Raw genomic sequence first — 14,863 nt, 5'->3', positions numbered from 1 at the left:
GTGGCTGTTTTGTGCAGGTTTTGTCCTGAAAGGTAGACTTTGCCTATATTAGGGTGTGTATATTCTTTTAAATTATATAAATTTGAGTGAAGTGGCAAAAGCACCTGATCAGTGAGGAGTTCATCTGGTGCTAAAAGGGATGTTCTACCAGTTGAGGGAATGCTGAATGATCCAAAGATTCAAAGGGGGGAGCAGGAACATTTCAACTGGAAGGAGTGCATCAACGTGGAGCAGTAAAAGAAGAGAAGACAACATGCTTTGTCATCAATGTTATTGTCTGTTGTTTGCAGTAGATGTTCTCTGAGGTTGTAGCAGCATGAATGAGCATCATCAACCACAAGCAGAGCACTGTGCCTTACTGTGAGTTCACCTCCCAGGTTCACAGGCCCTGGCCCACACGCTTCCTTTTGTTGGACTTCATCTTTCACTCTCTGTTGGTGTCCGTCTTCCATGATCTAATTTTGTCTGCCTCCGAATTACCCGACATACTAGTCATGCAAATCTGGCGCGGATCACAGGAGCTCCGAATAGTTTCCTGAAAATTGTCTGATAACTATTCACGGCAGCCACTGGCATCTTTATCGTGCCAGGTGCAGGAAGGGTTTGTTTTTGTCATTGGGCAGGGGTCCAATTTCCCAAGGCTGCCGTGATAGCAATTCCAATGACCAACCTATACTTCTTGTTTTTAAACTCTTCTGTTCTTTTAGTCCTAATTGTAACTTTAACATGTCTGCTAACAGTTCTATTTGCTTTGTATTTCTTTCTTGGGTTGTCATATAGTATTTTACCCGAGTTTCTGTTTGCTCAGCACTTTTATTTTAAGCCTTTATTGTACTTTCTGCCAACCGGCTCATTCCTTTCCCTTCATCTCTTCCCCGTTCTCCTCTCCCTCCAATCCCAACCGTTTCTCTCGGGTACTCATTTCCTGCTTCATGTTATTACTGATTCAGACATTTGTTCAAAACAGAAAATCTGAATACATCTCACATATTTCCTAAGTTCCTAATTGCAACTTGATGGTTTTATTTAGTTGACTTTTAAGATGGTTCAGAAGGTCTCATAACATGACGTTCCAAACAAATGCTCAAAACCTTTTTCAAATATTGTTTACCAAAGTGTGTTGTTTGTAGTCTGCCATTACCCTGTTTGTGTGTGTGTGTGTGTGTGTGTGTGTGTTTTTGTTTTTCTTCTTACATTGCAACTGATCACATCCTAAGTTGCCTACAATACAGCAAGTTATCTTTTTTTCAGCAGTTTATGTTTAAACATCTTCTCTTGATTTATGCATTGCACTGATTGACACAGTTGACTTTGATGGCTGCAGTCTGCTGACAGTGACCGTCAAAGTTGCTCTCAAGTGTGATTTCCCTGTTTTGGGGGAATAAAACAACAAAAACAAAGCCGTTCGACAGATTTGTTTCTGCTTCCTCCGTCTCTCACATTAACTTGTATTTATTCTTTAATGATGAGTGTGAAATGTTCTCATGAATGTATGAAAAAGAAAATAAGTGAGTGGTGATGGTGATCATGTTCGGTAAAGTCTGATTTGTATATCCAAAGGGAACTGGGTTTGGCTGTTATGATGCTTCTACCTGAGGGGTTGCATTCGTCGACCCTGACCACCAGGGGGCGTGTGATTAAACAGTCCCACAAAGAGCACTCTGAAGAGGATGTTTCCATTATTCTTAATGAGTTAAATTATTATTTTTGAACAATTGTTAATTGAACTTTGATTGTTTTACTGCTACATCTGTTTGCTTTTGTGTTGTTTGTGTGAAATCATAGCTTTTTTGTGGTTTTGGTATAAGAAAAGAGGATTCATGCATTTTGAAAGACAATCGAATGGCTTTTTGTTTTTTCTCTTAGCAGGATTGGGGGAGGGGGGGGGGGTTCGGGGAAACACTGATTTTTTTTGCGTCTACTCAGAGCTCTTTGTTTTGTGATGTCTGAGAGAATAAATATTGAGTCAGAAACTACACTATACAAACTAGGCATGGTCATGATCACGCATGATAATAATTTGTTTAAGAAGTTTAAAACTGATTCAAATCTTTCATTTAGCATGTCATTAAAATGACTCTGAGGAACCAAGTTCCCATACCATCTGAATACATTTACATTATTGTTGTACGGTTTGGATTTAACACGAGTCCCTAACACACTCACACATGGAGATCGGTGTGACCATTCAGCTTCTCTCATACTAAGAAATCAACTGAAAACTTCTGAAATGGTCAAATTTGGTGAGGAAAGCCTCAAAGGCTTCAAGCTGTCACCAGTCTTCCCAGTTCATAATGAGATCGGTCAATGTATGTCGCTTCAAATGCAAGTGACGAGTCACCTCTTAAGGCACAGTTAAGTTTAACTGAGTGGTGATCACGCAGCCTGGCTGTTTTATGTATAACACATCTTTTTGTGTTGCACTTTTCTTTGTTCCTCCCTGTCGTGGTTCAAACATGTCTGCCTACATGTGTGGAAAAGGATTAGTTGTTTGTTTGTTTTAATTCGGTATATATAATTTTATTGTCTCACTCCATAGACAGCAGTTCTGAGCAGAGTGTGTAGAGGAGGTCTGTGAGGTGTGCTGTGTGTGTGACACACTGATGTCCCCTTGTCCACTGAAGGCTCGTTGTATACATCATGCATCTCAAGAAAATGAGATAAAAGCAGAGCTGCAAATGGAAAAATCATCATTATTAATAAAAATATTTAAACTCTTCACTTGGACTCTGATTGCAATGACACTTTTTTTCTTCTGATGATGATGCAGACTGTCAAGTTTGAATTCTGATAGTGAGACAGGGTCCTCTTAATGGCTGTACCAAATATCGGGCTAAGCAGGTCATTTTAGATCAAGGTGTGTCCTTAAAAGGGAATGTGAAGGTAACTTTAATGAAATAAACAATTAAACTGATTTCAAAGAGAGATTTTAAGCAAAATATTTAAATTTCACATGCATGTATTCATCAAAGCACTGCAAAAACTTGTACATGTTGATATTTTCTAGAGAGGTGCGCCTTGTTTACTAAAGCTTCACGATGCTGATTCAAATGAATGTCTTGGTCCCTGCAGATTTTGCTGAATTTTGTCTTGTTTTGTTTGTTTGTTTTTAAGATTAAGATTTGTACAGGAAACATGCACTAATTTAGACCCAGGACAAATCTTTTTAGATGTGACCTGTCACCTGTTGAGCGTGCACCACAAACACACCTGGTGTAATTGTGTCCTATATTTAACATTTAAATCCACAACTCATACTGTCCATTTTCCATGTTATTTTAGCTGTTGAAATTTGTTTGTTTTTGGTAACCTCTGTTTTTCAAAGATATATGGAAAAATAAGGTGACACCAGTAAATCTCTAAAGCGGAGGCTCTTTGGGAGAAACTGCTTTCTGTTCCTATTTCCTTAAGGACATCTTAAGACCCAAATTGTACAAGCCGGCTGGTAAAGGTGTTTCAAAATCTGAGACACTCCTCTAACAGAAAGGTATGAACAACTTTCTTGTAGGGACATGCGTGATACTTATGACTGACCCTGCTGTTGCGCAAACTTGTCCTTTTAAATGCGAATATCAGTTAAGCTGGAGGCAGCAGCCAACACAGCGGTACTCCATGGAAAAATGAACCATCAGAGCTGAGAAACCGGTTGTTTTTCCTCATGTGTCTTTCAGTGCGGGACAGGGAGTTGTGAAATCATGTGAAGTCTTTGCTTTTGAGGACAGCTCATGAATCGCAGCTGATTCTGGTAAACCACAAGCTGAACCTATAAAGCGTTTAAGTCCATGGATGTTTTCAGACTTGCACATTTCCAACACTTGGCTACTGTTCCTTGAACCTTGGCGATGATTGGCTGACAACCAGGTGGGTGGATCAGTAGGGGAAAAAAGTAAACATCACCCCAGGCTTTACCACTCTGTACCTCTCTTTGGCTGCACAGTTCACTTTTGGCTCAGGTCAGACACCCGCTCACCTCGCCGCTTCTCTTCTTCAGCCATGACGATGACTGTTGCCATGGTGATGCTGTGCATGATGATGGTACATGCAAATGTGAAGCCGCAGAAAGATTTTAGCCTGCAGAAGGTAGGATGGAGGGTGTTTGATTTTTAAGCTTTTTTCTTTTTATATATTATTTTATGTTTCAAACCACGTTTATTCATTTTGTTAAGAATGGGGTTTCTTTAAAAGGAGAACAGCTGTTCTTTGTTTGTTACATGACGCCACCTACTGTCTGCTGATGGTTTTATGTGTGCGCAAAGTTTGCGATGAGTTGCTACCTTACAATAAACAAGATTAATGCACAAGTAAATCGTTTGCTGGTTTGATGGACTGTGTGAGGTTAACTTTCTTTGGCATATGTGCCATAAGAAATGTGTTTGACTGGCTATGAAGTGGGATTGTCCCACACTTACTTCTTCTTAGCCATATTATATCTGTCCTTTATGAAGAAATCCTTAAAAGTTTTATTCTTTATTTTAAAAGTAAAATGTTTATTTGACACAAAGTAGTGCTGATTTTCATACATTTTCCCCGCCAGGATTTTTTAAATGTAGGCTATTGTCTGTTATATAAGAGTAAAAGTTAACACTTTCCCAATATAATTATAATCATTAACATTAAGTCAAGTAAACACCGTTTTACATGAGGAAAAATGAAAGTGGCTTATCGGTTTTGATGTACATCGAACATTTGAGGTAGGTAAGGATGCCCTGCTTTACACAATTGCAACAGGGTACACATTACAGCCTATGATAAAATAAATATGTGAGCCACACCATTTCACTTCAAGATGTGCTCTTTCATTCTGATCAACACAAGCACTGTAGTTTATTTTGAGTCAATCCCACATACCCCACCTTGCTTCCTTGAATACTTAGTGCACCAATTACCCGACTAAAAATACTCTCAACACATTATTTGTGCCTTAAAATACAGAACCTCATTGTTTCAGGGAAATACTTCTTCCTCTTTATTAAAATAATGACACTATGTGCATTTAACCATTTGGTTTATATCACCCAGTGCGTCTGGGACTGTGACAGACAGGTCACATGTAGCCTGTGCATGACTGCTCAGAAGTTCCAATAAACTGTGTCCTGTTTTTGTTTGTTTTGTGTGTGTTTAGTTTGCAGGAAAATGGTATCGCGTGGGGGTCGCCTATGACTCTCCGCGTTTCGTCCCATTCCGAAGAATGATTAAGGCCTCCACGGGCACCATCACGCCGCTGCCAAACGGCAATGCTAATCTCACAATGTGGGAGGCATCGTGAGTCTGTTTTTGCAGGGGTGACACATTTGATCACTGTTGACATATGTGGACACGCAGGGACACGCCGCTCAGTCTGTGTGAGAAAAGACGGTGGCAGAGCTTTTTTAAACTCTATTATGGGGCAAAGTCAGGACACTTTTTAAGATCTTTTAATTAAATTTTACTTGTTATTGTGTCCACGCCCTTTATGTGCTCCAGTAACCTTTGTAATTTACACAATATGCTCTCAGAGTCATTTAAGATGGCTGTTGAGTGGCAAACTTGCATACAAGAGGACTGTATTGGGCTTTATTAAATTAATAACATCAAAGCTATCATATGTGTGCTAGTCAAGGAAAAGAGTTAAACAGAGAGGAGTAAGAAAGTGACACTTGTGGATAAACACTCATTTTTCTTTGCTTTTTTCAGACCCTTTGGTTGTGTGATCAAAAAGTACCAGTATGAGAGGGCGAGTGTACCTGGACAGTTCACCTACTTCAGTGCACGTGAGTCTTTTTCTAAAGAGAACTGACTTTTTCTATCATAGAATAAAAACTTGAGTGGTGCTCACAGCATGAGTTGACATTCAGGATCAGCAACATGTCATGAGCAAAAAAACCACAGTGATCACAAGGATAAAGCTGTGCAGTCCAGGCACATGTGACAAAGTAATGACATAAGACTGAGAACAGGAAATAAGAGCAGAATACACACCCAAATATATTTGGGGGATTTTTCTTTTTTACTTTTATTATTTTTTACAGTTACGGTTTTCATGTGACATGTAAGTATTTTTTATTGTTTATATAGCATGCTGTCTAAATAACAAAATGTATATTATTAAATGTAGTAATTTAAAATGCATAATTTTTACAGTGGTATAATTATGATTATGTTAGAATTGTATTGTAATGAACATTTAATGTAATTGAATGTAAATTGTTCAATAATGTATAAAATTTTTATTAAAATTCTGAGAATATTTTAAGTAGGTTTAAGTTTTCATGCGACACTTAAGTACTTTTATTATTTATATAGGTCTGCTGTCTAAATAACAAAATGTATATAATTAAATTTAATAATTTAGAATTAATTCTGAATTGAATTAAGATTCATTAACATCCAGTAAGTCAATACAAAAATTACATATCTTGTAAATTAATTTTATCTTCTACCAAATGTAATCGGGGGTTTTTACGTTCATGTTTTTTTCTTCTTTTTTTTTTCTTTTTTTTTTTTTAGCTTTTTGCATTTTAAGTAACCTATACAGGCCTAATAGAAAAATCATATACATCCCATTTTGGTTTAGTGCAGGCAATTCTGTTTCATCCAGATTTAATGTATTGGTCCATTTATTCATTTATTTAATCTGCCTATCAATTTGCTTTTAAATGTTCAACTAGCAGGGGTGCTAAAATCTCGCTTCTGTGTCACGATTTCTCTCAGGCCATAACATGGTGAAGGACATCACTGTGGTGGAAACAAACTACACTGACTACGCCATGGTCCTTAAGCACAAGGTTTTCAACAGAGAGTACACACAGGTGGCACTTTATGGTGAGACACGCTCACAGATGCGTCTGAACATGCAGGCCACTGCAATTCTGTCTTCTATACACCACATGTGTGTTTCTGTACTTGTCTGCAGCTCGCACTCTGAGCGTCAGGCCTGAGGTCGTACAGAAGTTTAAAACCTTTGCCTTGTCTCGCGGTTTACCAAGAGAGTCTATTGTGATTCCACCTCCAGCAGGTGAAGCAAGGGGGAACACACCTCCATATATACAGATAGTATATACACATCTGCGCGCATGTTGAAGAAAAATTGTCATAATTTTGGTCTGTATGTTTTCTGGTGAACAGAAAATTGCCCGCCATCAGTGTCTGGGCGTTAGGTAAGGCAATTTCTTTCTTTTTTTCTTTTTCTTTTTTTAAAGAAAAAAAAAAACCCACAGGCGGTTATTTTAAATCTGCGTGTGTGAGTGATTTCTGTCCAGCTAGTATAAAATTATTTCTGTTCCCCCTTCTAGGTTCCCTGTTGTGCCTGAGATGAGGGTGGCATCATGTGTTCTTCGTGCTGTTCCAGCTCTGTGTCTGTGTCCAGTTTATGACAGCATTTATGTATTATAAACTATTATTAAAAAAAACTTCAGCAAACATGATGCTGACTGCAAATGGCACAAGAAGCAGATATGGTTACATGTAAAATATGTTACTATGTAATTCTGTGTTTTACAGTGATCTATATGTTCATTGCCTGACAGTTACCTCTACCAGGCGATATAGTCATCATATATCAATAAATATATTTCTGATCAGCTGCATTTTCCTTGAAATAAGAAATTTAATTTTACCTGCATATGCACAAACACTTTCTCTTGCATAAAGTGTTGCTGCAGAGGTTCACACTGAAAAGACAAATGTAAATAAAAGTTGGCTGCTTCATCGACTGCCCTGAGCCATATCAGCTGTGCTCTTTCACACTGTTGACATAATTAAATAAATATTCAGCCTGGACACAATAAATAAATCTCTGAGTAGATTATCTACAGTTTCTACTGCATTTGTGGCACAAAACAAGTGGTCTAAAGGTCACTGAAAGGAAGTTTTTTCCCTCAGTGAACACCAGGTGGCACATACACACCAGTATGTGACATACAGTTTATGATGCAGATATCATGATACCATGAGAAATGTACGGTGGCCCCTAGAGACAAAGCACGTACAAACTCCAAAACACTTGCAAACTCCAAAACACATGCAAACTCCAAAACACTTGCAAACTCCAAAACACTTGCAAACTCCAAAACACATGCAAATGCCAAAACACTTGCAAACTCCAAAACACATGCAAACTCCAAAACACATGCAAACTCCAAAACACTTGCAAACTCCAAAACACATGCAAACCCCAAAGCACATGCAAATTCCAAAACACAACGGAAGTGCTCCAGGACGCTAGGGGCAGTGTTGAGCTCGATTTGCAAAATAAACGGCAAGTTTGTCTGTATGGGACGGTCTAGTCTCTGTCGCGCTTCCCAGGTTGCCTAGCAACCATGATACTAACCGCTGGTAACGTGTCATACAATTTTGTTTGACAGAAATGAAGGAAAACATATTTTGTTCATTTGTTTGTTTGTTTCTACAAGAGCTTTGTGTGATTTGATAAGTATCTGAGGTTGAGACCACAGGACAGTAAAACATGATTTTTGGGCTTCATTTCTGTACTGAACAGTCATTTAAGATTAGTTAGTAAATAACAATTAGCTAATGTTGTTCATGAGACTAAAGTCATATCACTTTGGTAATGTAAATATAATATGGCCAATATTATAGTTATTATATTAATCATTATTAGCTATTACAGCAGTGAACATGAACTCTGTGTCAAATACTGAGCCACAGTAGATTCAAGTTGCAGTTATTTATAGGTCTTATCACCTTAAATCTTCACTCAAAGACAAGTATCTTTGACAGTGCATATATAGGTGTATCATATATAAGAGAGAAATGTTGTTCCTTCAGTATGTTGGCATTACTAAATTTGGCTCATTGCTTACATACGTGTGTAAAAAGAAATTATATGAGCTGTGATAACTGTTTCTGATAAAATGAAGAGTAGACTGATATATTGAATATTCCTTTATTGGGTGAGAAAATCAGACCATGTCATAACTGCTTTAAGTCATACAGAATAGATATCAGAGCCTTAAACAGGCTGACTTCTGCTAAATGGGTCAAACTGGGCAGAAAGTATACAAACACATAGCATCATTATAGAATATGATGTAACACTATAGATCAACTTACCTCAGAATATATAAAGCATATAAACAATTACAGCAATATGATGCAACAAACACAGCACTGCTACTAATCCAAAATACTCAAAGCTTCATAGAACTGAAACAAACATTTATTTTTAGGTCCATTCAGCTGCTGATACATACTTTAGGTTTCTGAATATTAAACTTGTTTCTTCCTTTCATAGTGTGTAACTTGAAGGCCCTGAGTACTTTCTCCCACACTGCAAACACTGGAATGATAAAATTATTTGAACATTACCTAATAAGACTGATTCAGGACAGACAATTAGTTATGTTAAACTTTCCTAGCAGTCCTTCACAAACAGGGAACAGTCTGTCTATTCTCTCCATCTGTCAGCTGCTGCTGGCTCTTCCTCCTCCTCTTCCTCACACACTGCTGAGTCCTGGTGGATCATCAGGGGTGCAAAGCCTCACAGATGATGTGCAGCAGTGAGTCCCTCAGTCTGTCCTCACTCTGGACACTTGCAGTTGTCACACATGGAAATCAAATGCGTGATAAGCTGCAGGATTCAAACACAAATGTAACTTATAAATACATGTTCATACTTTTATTACACAATCAGAGAGAAAGAAAAAGAGAGAGAGTGCAGGACAGACAGACAGGTGACAGCCTCAGGTGTATACACTGCTACAAAACAGCACAAAAGAAGGAGGACTGTGTTATTACGAAACAAGAAGAGTTCCCAGATGGTACAGTGGACACGTGTGTGACTCCTGTGATTAAAGCACCTTTCTTTCAGCTTAACGAGTGAACCGTCAGCTCGTTCAAACACACGTTAAAGTCCGTTTGGCTCTACACCACCGAACAGTGGCAGCAATATAACATAGCTAACATTAACAGTGCAGTGAATCCTGCTTGTGCCGTGATATTCAGGACTGCAAACCGAGCAGCATCACTGACTTTCAGCCTGTTGTGTTTGTGGATATATGACTGACTTTAATTATCCATAAAATCATCACATTCTCTGTAAGATTAAAGTCAACTATTGAACGGCGTATATTTTGGAGTAAAGGCTTTAAAACCAAGTTAGTACAAACATCGCTAATGTCACATAACTTTCCCGACATGTGGCCAACAGTAATGTTTTAATGTTCTTCATTATAAAAAACATTTGCGCATAAATAAGTGACATAATATTCAGTACTTACTTCTGAAAGTTTACTCTTGGCGGCTCCGCTTCAGCCGTTTTTTTCGGCAAAATTATCCACACCACAGGCGAGCTATGAAATCTGGGATATGTTGGGCCATGAAGGCTACAGCGACCCATTCTTAAAATTCAGGGAAATTAAGGACGCATTTGAGGGCCGCATTTCGAGCAGCCTTTGAATTGGGACAGCCTTCGTCGTGTCGCTGTGACGTAATCGGCCTTAAAATGCGGACTTTAAGGCTGCAGACCCCAAATCCGGTCATTGGTACATCCTGGCTTGTGTAGTTACTAGGTAACAAAAGCTCAACACTGCCCCTAGCGTCCTGGAGCACTTCCGTTGTGTTTTGGAATTTGCATGTGCTTTGGGGTTTACAAGTGTTTTGGAGTTTGCAAGTGTTTTGGAGTTTGCATGTGTTTTGGAGTTTGCAAGTGTTTTGGAGTTTGCAAGTGTTTTGGAGTTTGCATGTGTTTTGGAGTTTGCATGTGTTTTGGAGTTTGCAAGTGTTTTGGAGTTTGCATGTGTTTTGGAGTTTGCAAGTGTTTTGGAGTTTGCAAGTGTTTTGGAGTTTGTACGTGCTTTGTCTCTAGGGGCCACCGTAGAAATGAGATTAAATGAGCTGTGTGTTGAAGGGACACTTCTGTCTGTGGTAACATCAAAAAGTCTCTGTAGCTGATACTAATGCTACATTTCCCCCACAATCTGTTAATTACTAACATGTATTGATCAGTTGTTTGTTTTAGCTTCAAACTCTGAAGTCCAGCAATTCATTTCTGATTATTTGGACCAAAGGACACACAGTGACATGCACACACCTCTGTGCACAGACACACTGATCGTCAGAACTGCTCTTTAAGTTGTGTCTTTTCTTGCTTTTTTTGGTCCTGTTTTGAGAGGGGATTCACAAAAGCCACATACGCAGGGTGTCCGTTTGACCCAGAAAGGCAGCAGACAAAAGTTTCTGGGAGGTGACAGAAAGAGACAGGTTGGACAGGCAGGCTAACAAAATGCAGGGAGCGGTCAGGCCTGTGTCTGTACTGGTCATGGGGTGGGCCCTCGTGACCTTCCAGGTATCTCCTGTGGAGCCAAAAAATCTTACCCTGACCCAGGAGAACTTTGATCTGGAGCAGGTGAGTGGATAAAATACTAAAAAATGAAATTTCTTTAGTTATTTCCCACCCCACCCAACAGCAAAGTTTATCACTTCTTTTCATTCAATAATATCTGAGGTTGTTTTTATTGCCGCACGTCAATCCACATGTTTTAATGTACAGTAATTATGAGTCTTGTCACACCACGCCTTGACTTCAGCAATCTTGGCACAAATTCCTGACAAACATCAGCTTATCCAGAAGTCAGCTAAACATGTCACACCCCTGCTGATTCATCCACAGTACACTGGCTCCCTGTACTGCCATGAATTCACCCTAAAAACATGACTATTAACATTTGAAGTTCTTCACATGCTCTGCCCTGCATATTTCACTGATCTCCTCCAAACTTAAACTTCCTTCTGCTCCCTGCAGTCTTCATCAGCAGGACTACTTTTCATTAACCTTAGAACTCTGGGAGCCAGGTCCTTCTCTTATGCAATACCTAAACTTTACTCCCGCACATCTGCACACTCCTTGACAGAATTCAAAACTGCGCTCATGACATTTTTAAGCTGTTCTGTTTTGTTTTGACTGGTCCATTTTATAATATTAGTATCTGTTCTGTTTTATGTTATGGCGTGTTCCTCGCAGTTTATGGGAAAGTGGTATGAGGTGGCAGTGGTGTCTACCTGCCCTCATTATATGCAGCGTAAGAGGGGAAACCCTGTCATTGTTGCACTTGAGCTGAAACATGTTGCATCTGAGGAGAACTTCACCATGACAGCCACTACTTTCAGGTCAGATTCACCCACATGCTGTTTCTCATGCAGTGGATGAGTATGCTACACTCAATATAACCTTTCATGTGTTTGTGTCTGCATATAGGAACAGCTTGTGTACAGAGACTTCAACAGATTACAGTTTGACGGACACTCCAGGGCGATTCTTCTACCACACTGCAAGTATGTGTTCTGCTTTCCTGCATATATAGTACATCCTTTCTGTGACATGTGTACAATAAAAACATTTTCATGATGCTAAAATAATACTCAGAAAACCTGATGCGTTAACACTTTATTTTCTAAAGGGGTAGGGGCCGATGTTGATGCCTTTGTGGTTCATACCACCTATGATGAGTATGCTGTGATGCTTCTGCTGAGCACAGAGAAACCATCAGGAAATAAAACCACCATAGCCAAACTTTACAGTGAGTGACCACTGTTGGATCATCAGCCATTTTACCTTTGATTTATCAAGATATCTGTGTTGATTTTTTTAGCAGTGCATTTCTTTGTGTCCAAATTAAAACAAGGGTCAGGTACTTTAATTTATCAATCAATATTAATTATGAGTAAGCTAATAATAGACTTCATATTCCCAACACCTAATCTAGTGTACTTAAAGCAGGTAAAACTTGCAAAGCTTCTGAGGCTATTGTATAAAATCTAATTGTCTCTACATATGACTGTAATCTTGTTCAAATCATGAGATCTCACATTTAGCCTTTTAATTTGGAACTATTTAATGCTTTTCAATATAAAATTATAAAAACATAGAAATTTGTTGTTCTCACAGAGATTTTATGAACTTTAAATCTGCTGATTCTAACACTTCCTTTCTGTTTCCTTCCTGTTTTAACAGAGTATGAACAGTCAGTGTTATAAAACACTAAAGAAAATCTGTCCTCTTTAGGTCGGACTGTGGAAGCAGGCCCCGCTGTGCTGGATCACTTTAAAACACTGGTCAGAGAGCATGGAATGAGAGATGATGCTGTCATCATGAATCAGGACAAAGGTGCACACATTCCCTGAGAACTATTGATGATATGTCTTACACTCGTCATCTCCATCTTTAACATTTTTTGCCCAGTATATTCACTATCCTCTGCACATGTCCAAATCATCTTTGCATGCTGTTCAACCTGAGCTAACCCTCTGATTTTTAATATAGTCGTCCCCCCCTCGCCAAGCAGAACAGATTCGCCTGCTGGGACAGCCATGTTTGACACCCTTACTGTTATTGATTTTTCCCTCCTGTTATTGGATATTATCTTCTTGGTTGTGTTTTGCATGTTTAGTGTTTTCTATTATTAACTGCATTTTAGAAAGTCATCAACTCTAATCCTTCTGCCTTTACAGGTGAGTGTGTTCCAGGTGAAAAGATGACAGAGACACCTACTCAGGTGCATGCTTCACACTAACACACTAACATATAACACTGTAAAACCCAAGATTTATAACTATGTTAAAGTGATGAGTCTTTAATGCATTTTAATACCTTGTATGTCATTATTTCAGGTTATTGTTCCCAAAGGGGTTAAATAGAAACGCGGTTCCACGTACGACACATCCCCAAGAAGAGTTCACTGTTACCATCTGACCCTATCCTTACCATCCTCCTCTGTCAGATAAATCCTCTGCATGTCCTCCTTCACTATATCCATGGATCTCCTCTTTCCCTCCTGCCTGGCAGCTACACGTTCAACATCCTTTGCCAAGTATATCCACTATACTTCCTTTGCTTATATCTAAACCGTCTCAGCCTTACCACAGTCCCTCTGTGGTACACGTTTCTAATCCTGTCTATTCTGGTCAATCCCAATAAAAACCTGAGCATCTTCAGCTCTACCACCTTGAGCTCAACCTCGAGGTGGCAGACCTCGAGGTTTTTTTGTCAGTGCCACTGTCTCCAAACCAAACATCATACCGGGTATGACTACCAGCGTTTAAACCTTCCTTTTACTCTTGCTGCTATCCATCTGTCACAAATCACCCACTCGACTTTGCCTCCATTCCCTTGTTAACTGTTGATATAAATAAAAATATGTAAATGTAAAAAAATGCAATAAAGATGTTGTGTTTCTGCCAAATTTGAGCGTTTTAATAAATATATATTTGCTACAGGATCAAGTGTAAAACCTGAAGAATATGATCATCACAAGAAAACCAGATTCACTAAGTATATTCATTTAGACTGTTTTGATAGTGCCAGGCTCCCACAGTGAATACTACACCACAATGATCTACTTTTATACATGAAATACTTTCTGTGTCAAAATGAAATTTTGATGTGTATAAGCACTTTGCAAATCTAAAGTTTATCTAAATTAATTTGGATTTTCAGACTACATAAAGGAATTTCAAGTTCTTATATCATATTGCAAAGATTTAATATACAGCTGGTACATAGTTCAAAATGCAAATTTTAATGTGTGAAACAAGTTTACATACAAAAAAAGGACTTTAACTTTTAACCACCTGCTCTATATGGTATGGTGTGCTAATACTTTCTACAATTATTTATCATATGCATTTGAATGTGCAAGTTTAAGAGATGTGACAAATATTTATTTAAAGATAATATTTTATTGTCAATATTATTTCAAATAAAGCGACCATGCTATTTGAGAAAAAAAAGCACCAAACATATGGCAAGTGTAATAAAATATCTCATGTACAAATGTTTCCTGTATGTTTCACTGCCCCAAGGAATCATTTTCAAAATGCGCTGCACCGCTCCCCAACGGGACATGGAGGGAGAGAGCTGAAACAGAAT

The 14,863-nt window shown here is 38.6% G+C and overlaps 2 protein-coding genes across 3 annotated transcripts; both read left to right on the top strand.

Moving 5' to 3' along the window:
- The first annotated feature begins 3,685 nt into the window (after window positions 1-3,685).
- On the top strand, window positions 3,686-7,771 carry ptgdsa (prostaglandin D2 synthase a). Its single transcript, XM_085164622.1, has 7 exons — window positions 3,686-4,080; window positions 5,123-5,262; window positions 5,674-5,750; window positions 6,691-6,801; window positions 6,893-6,994; window positions 7,105-7,136; window positions 7,272-7,771. The coding sequence occupies exons 1-6, from the start codon at window positions 3,994-3,996 to the stop codon at window positions 7,134-7,136; spliced, it is 549 nt and encodes a 182-aa protein (XP_085020748.1). The 5' UTR covers window positions 3,686-3,993; the 3' UTR covers window positions 7,272-7,771.
- A 3,169-nt stretch (window positions 7,772-10,940) lies between these two features.
- Window positions 10,941-14,194, top strand: LOC146514463 (protein AMBP-like). 2 transcript variants are annotated; one of them, XM_085164621.1, is made up of 7 exons: window positions 10,941-11,344; window positions 11,960-12,105; window positions 12,194-12,270; window positions 12,396-12,515; window positions 13,001-13,102; window positions 13,447-13,492; window positions 13,606-14,194. In XM_085164621.1, exons 1-7 carry the CDS (start codon window positions 11,222-11,224, stop codon window positions 13,685-13,687), a joined length of 696 nt encoding a protein of 231 aa, XP_085020747.1. In that variant the 5' UTR covers window positions 10,941-11,221; the 3' UTR covers window positions 13,688-14,194. The 2 variants fall into 2 exon arrangements, with proteins under 2 accessions (XP_085020747.1, XP_085020745.1); XM_085164619.1 differs by lacking the exon at window positions 13,447-13,492 and having other exon boundaries at window positions 10,959-11,344.
- Window positions 14,195-14,863: the final 669 nt, after the last annotated feature.

This window comes from Neolamprologus multifasciatus, chromosome 7 (genome assembly GCF_963576455.1).
Source record: "Neolamprologus multifasciatus chromosome 7, fNeoMul1.2, whole genome shotgun sequence".
NCBI lineage: Eukaryota > Metazoa > Chordata > Actinopteri > Cichliformes > Cichlidae > Neolamprologus > Neolamprologus multifasciatus.
This window is presented reverse-complemented; position numbering and strand designations above follow the sequence as displayed.

Bases quoted from the DNA above. Each gene is read 5' to 3' on its own strand.
- LOC146514463 (XM_085164621.1), top strand. From the start codon at position 11,222: ATGCAGGGAGCGGTCAGGCCTGTGTCTGTACTGGTCATGGGGTGGGCC. The intron at 11,345-11,959 runs GTGAGTGGATAA...TGTTCCTCGCAG, and splicing joins AGAACTTTGATCTGGAGCAG to TTTATGGGAAAGTGGTATGA. The intron at 13,103-13,446 runs GTGCACACATTC...CTGCCTTTACAG, and splicing joins CATCATGAATCAGGACAAAG to GTGAGTGTGTTCCAGGTGAA.
- ptgdsa (XM_085164622.1), top strand. From the start codon at position 3,994: ATGACGATGACTGTTGCCATGGTGATGCTGTGCATGATGATGGTACAT. The intron at 5,751-6,690 runs GTGAGTCTTTTT...GATTTCTCTCAG, and splicing joins GTTCACCTACTTCAGTGCAC to GCCATAACATGGTGAAGGAC. The intron at 6,995-7,104 runs GTGAAGCAAGGG...TCTGGTGAACAG, and splicing joins TGTGATTCCACCTCCAGCAG to AAAATTGCCCGCCATCAGTG.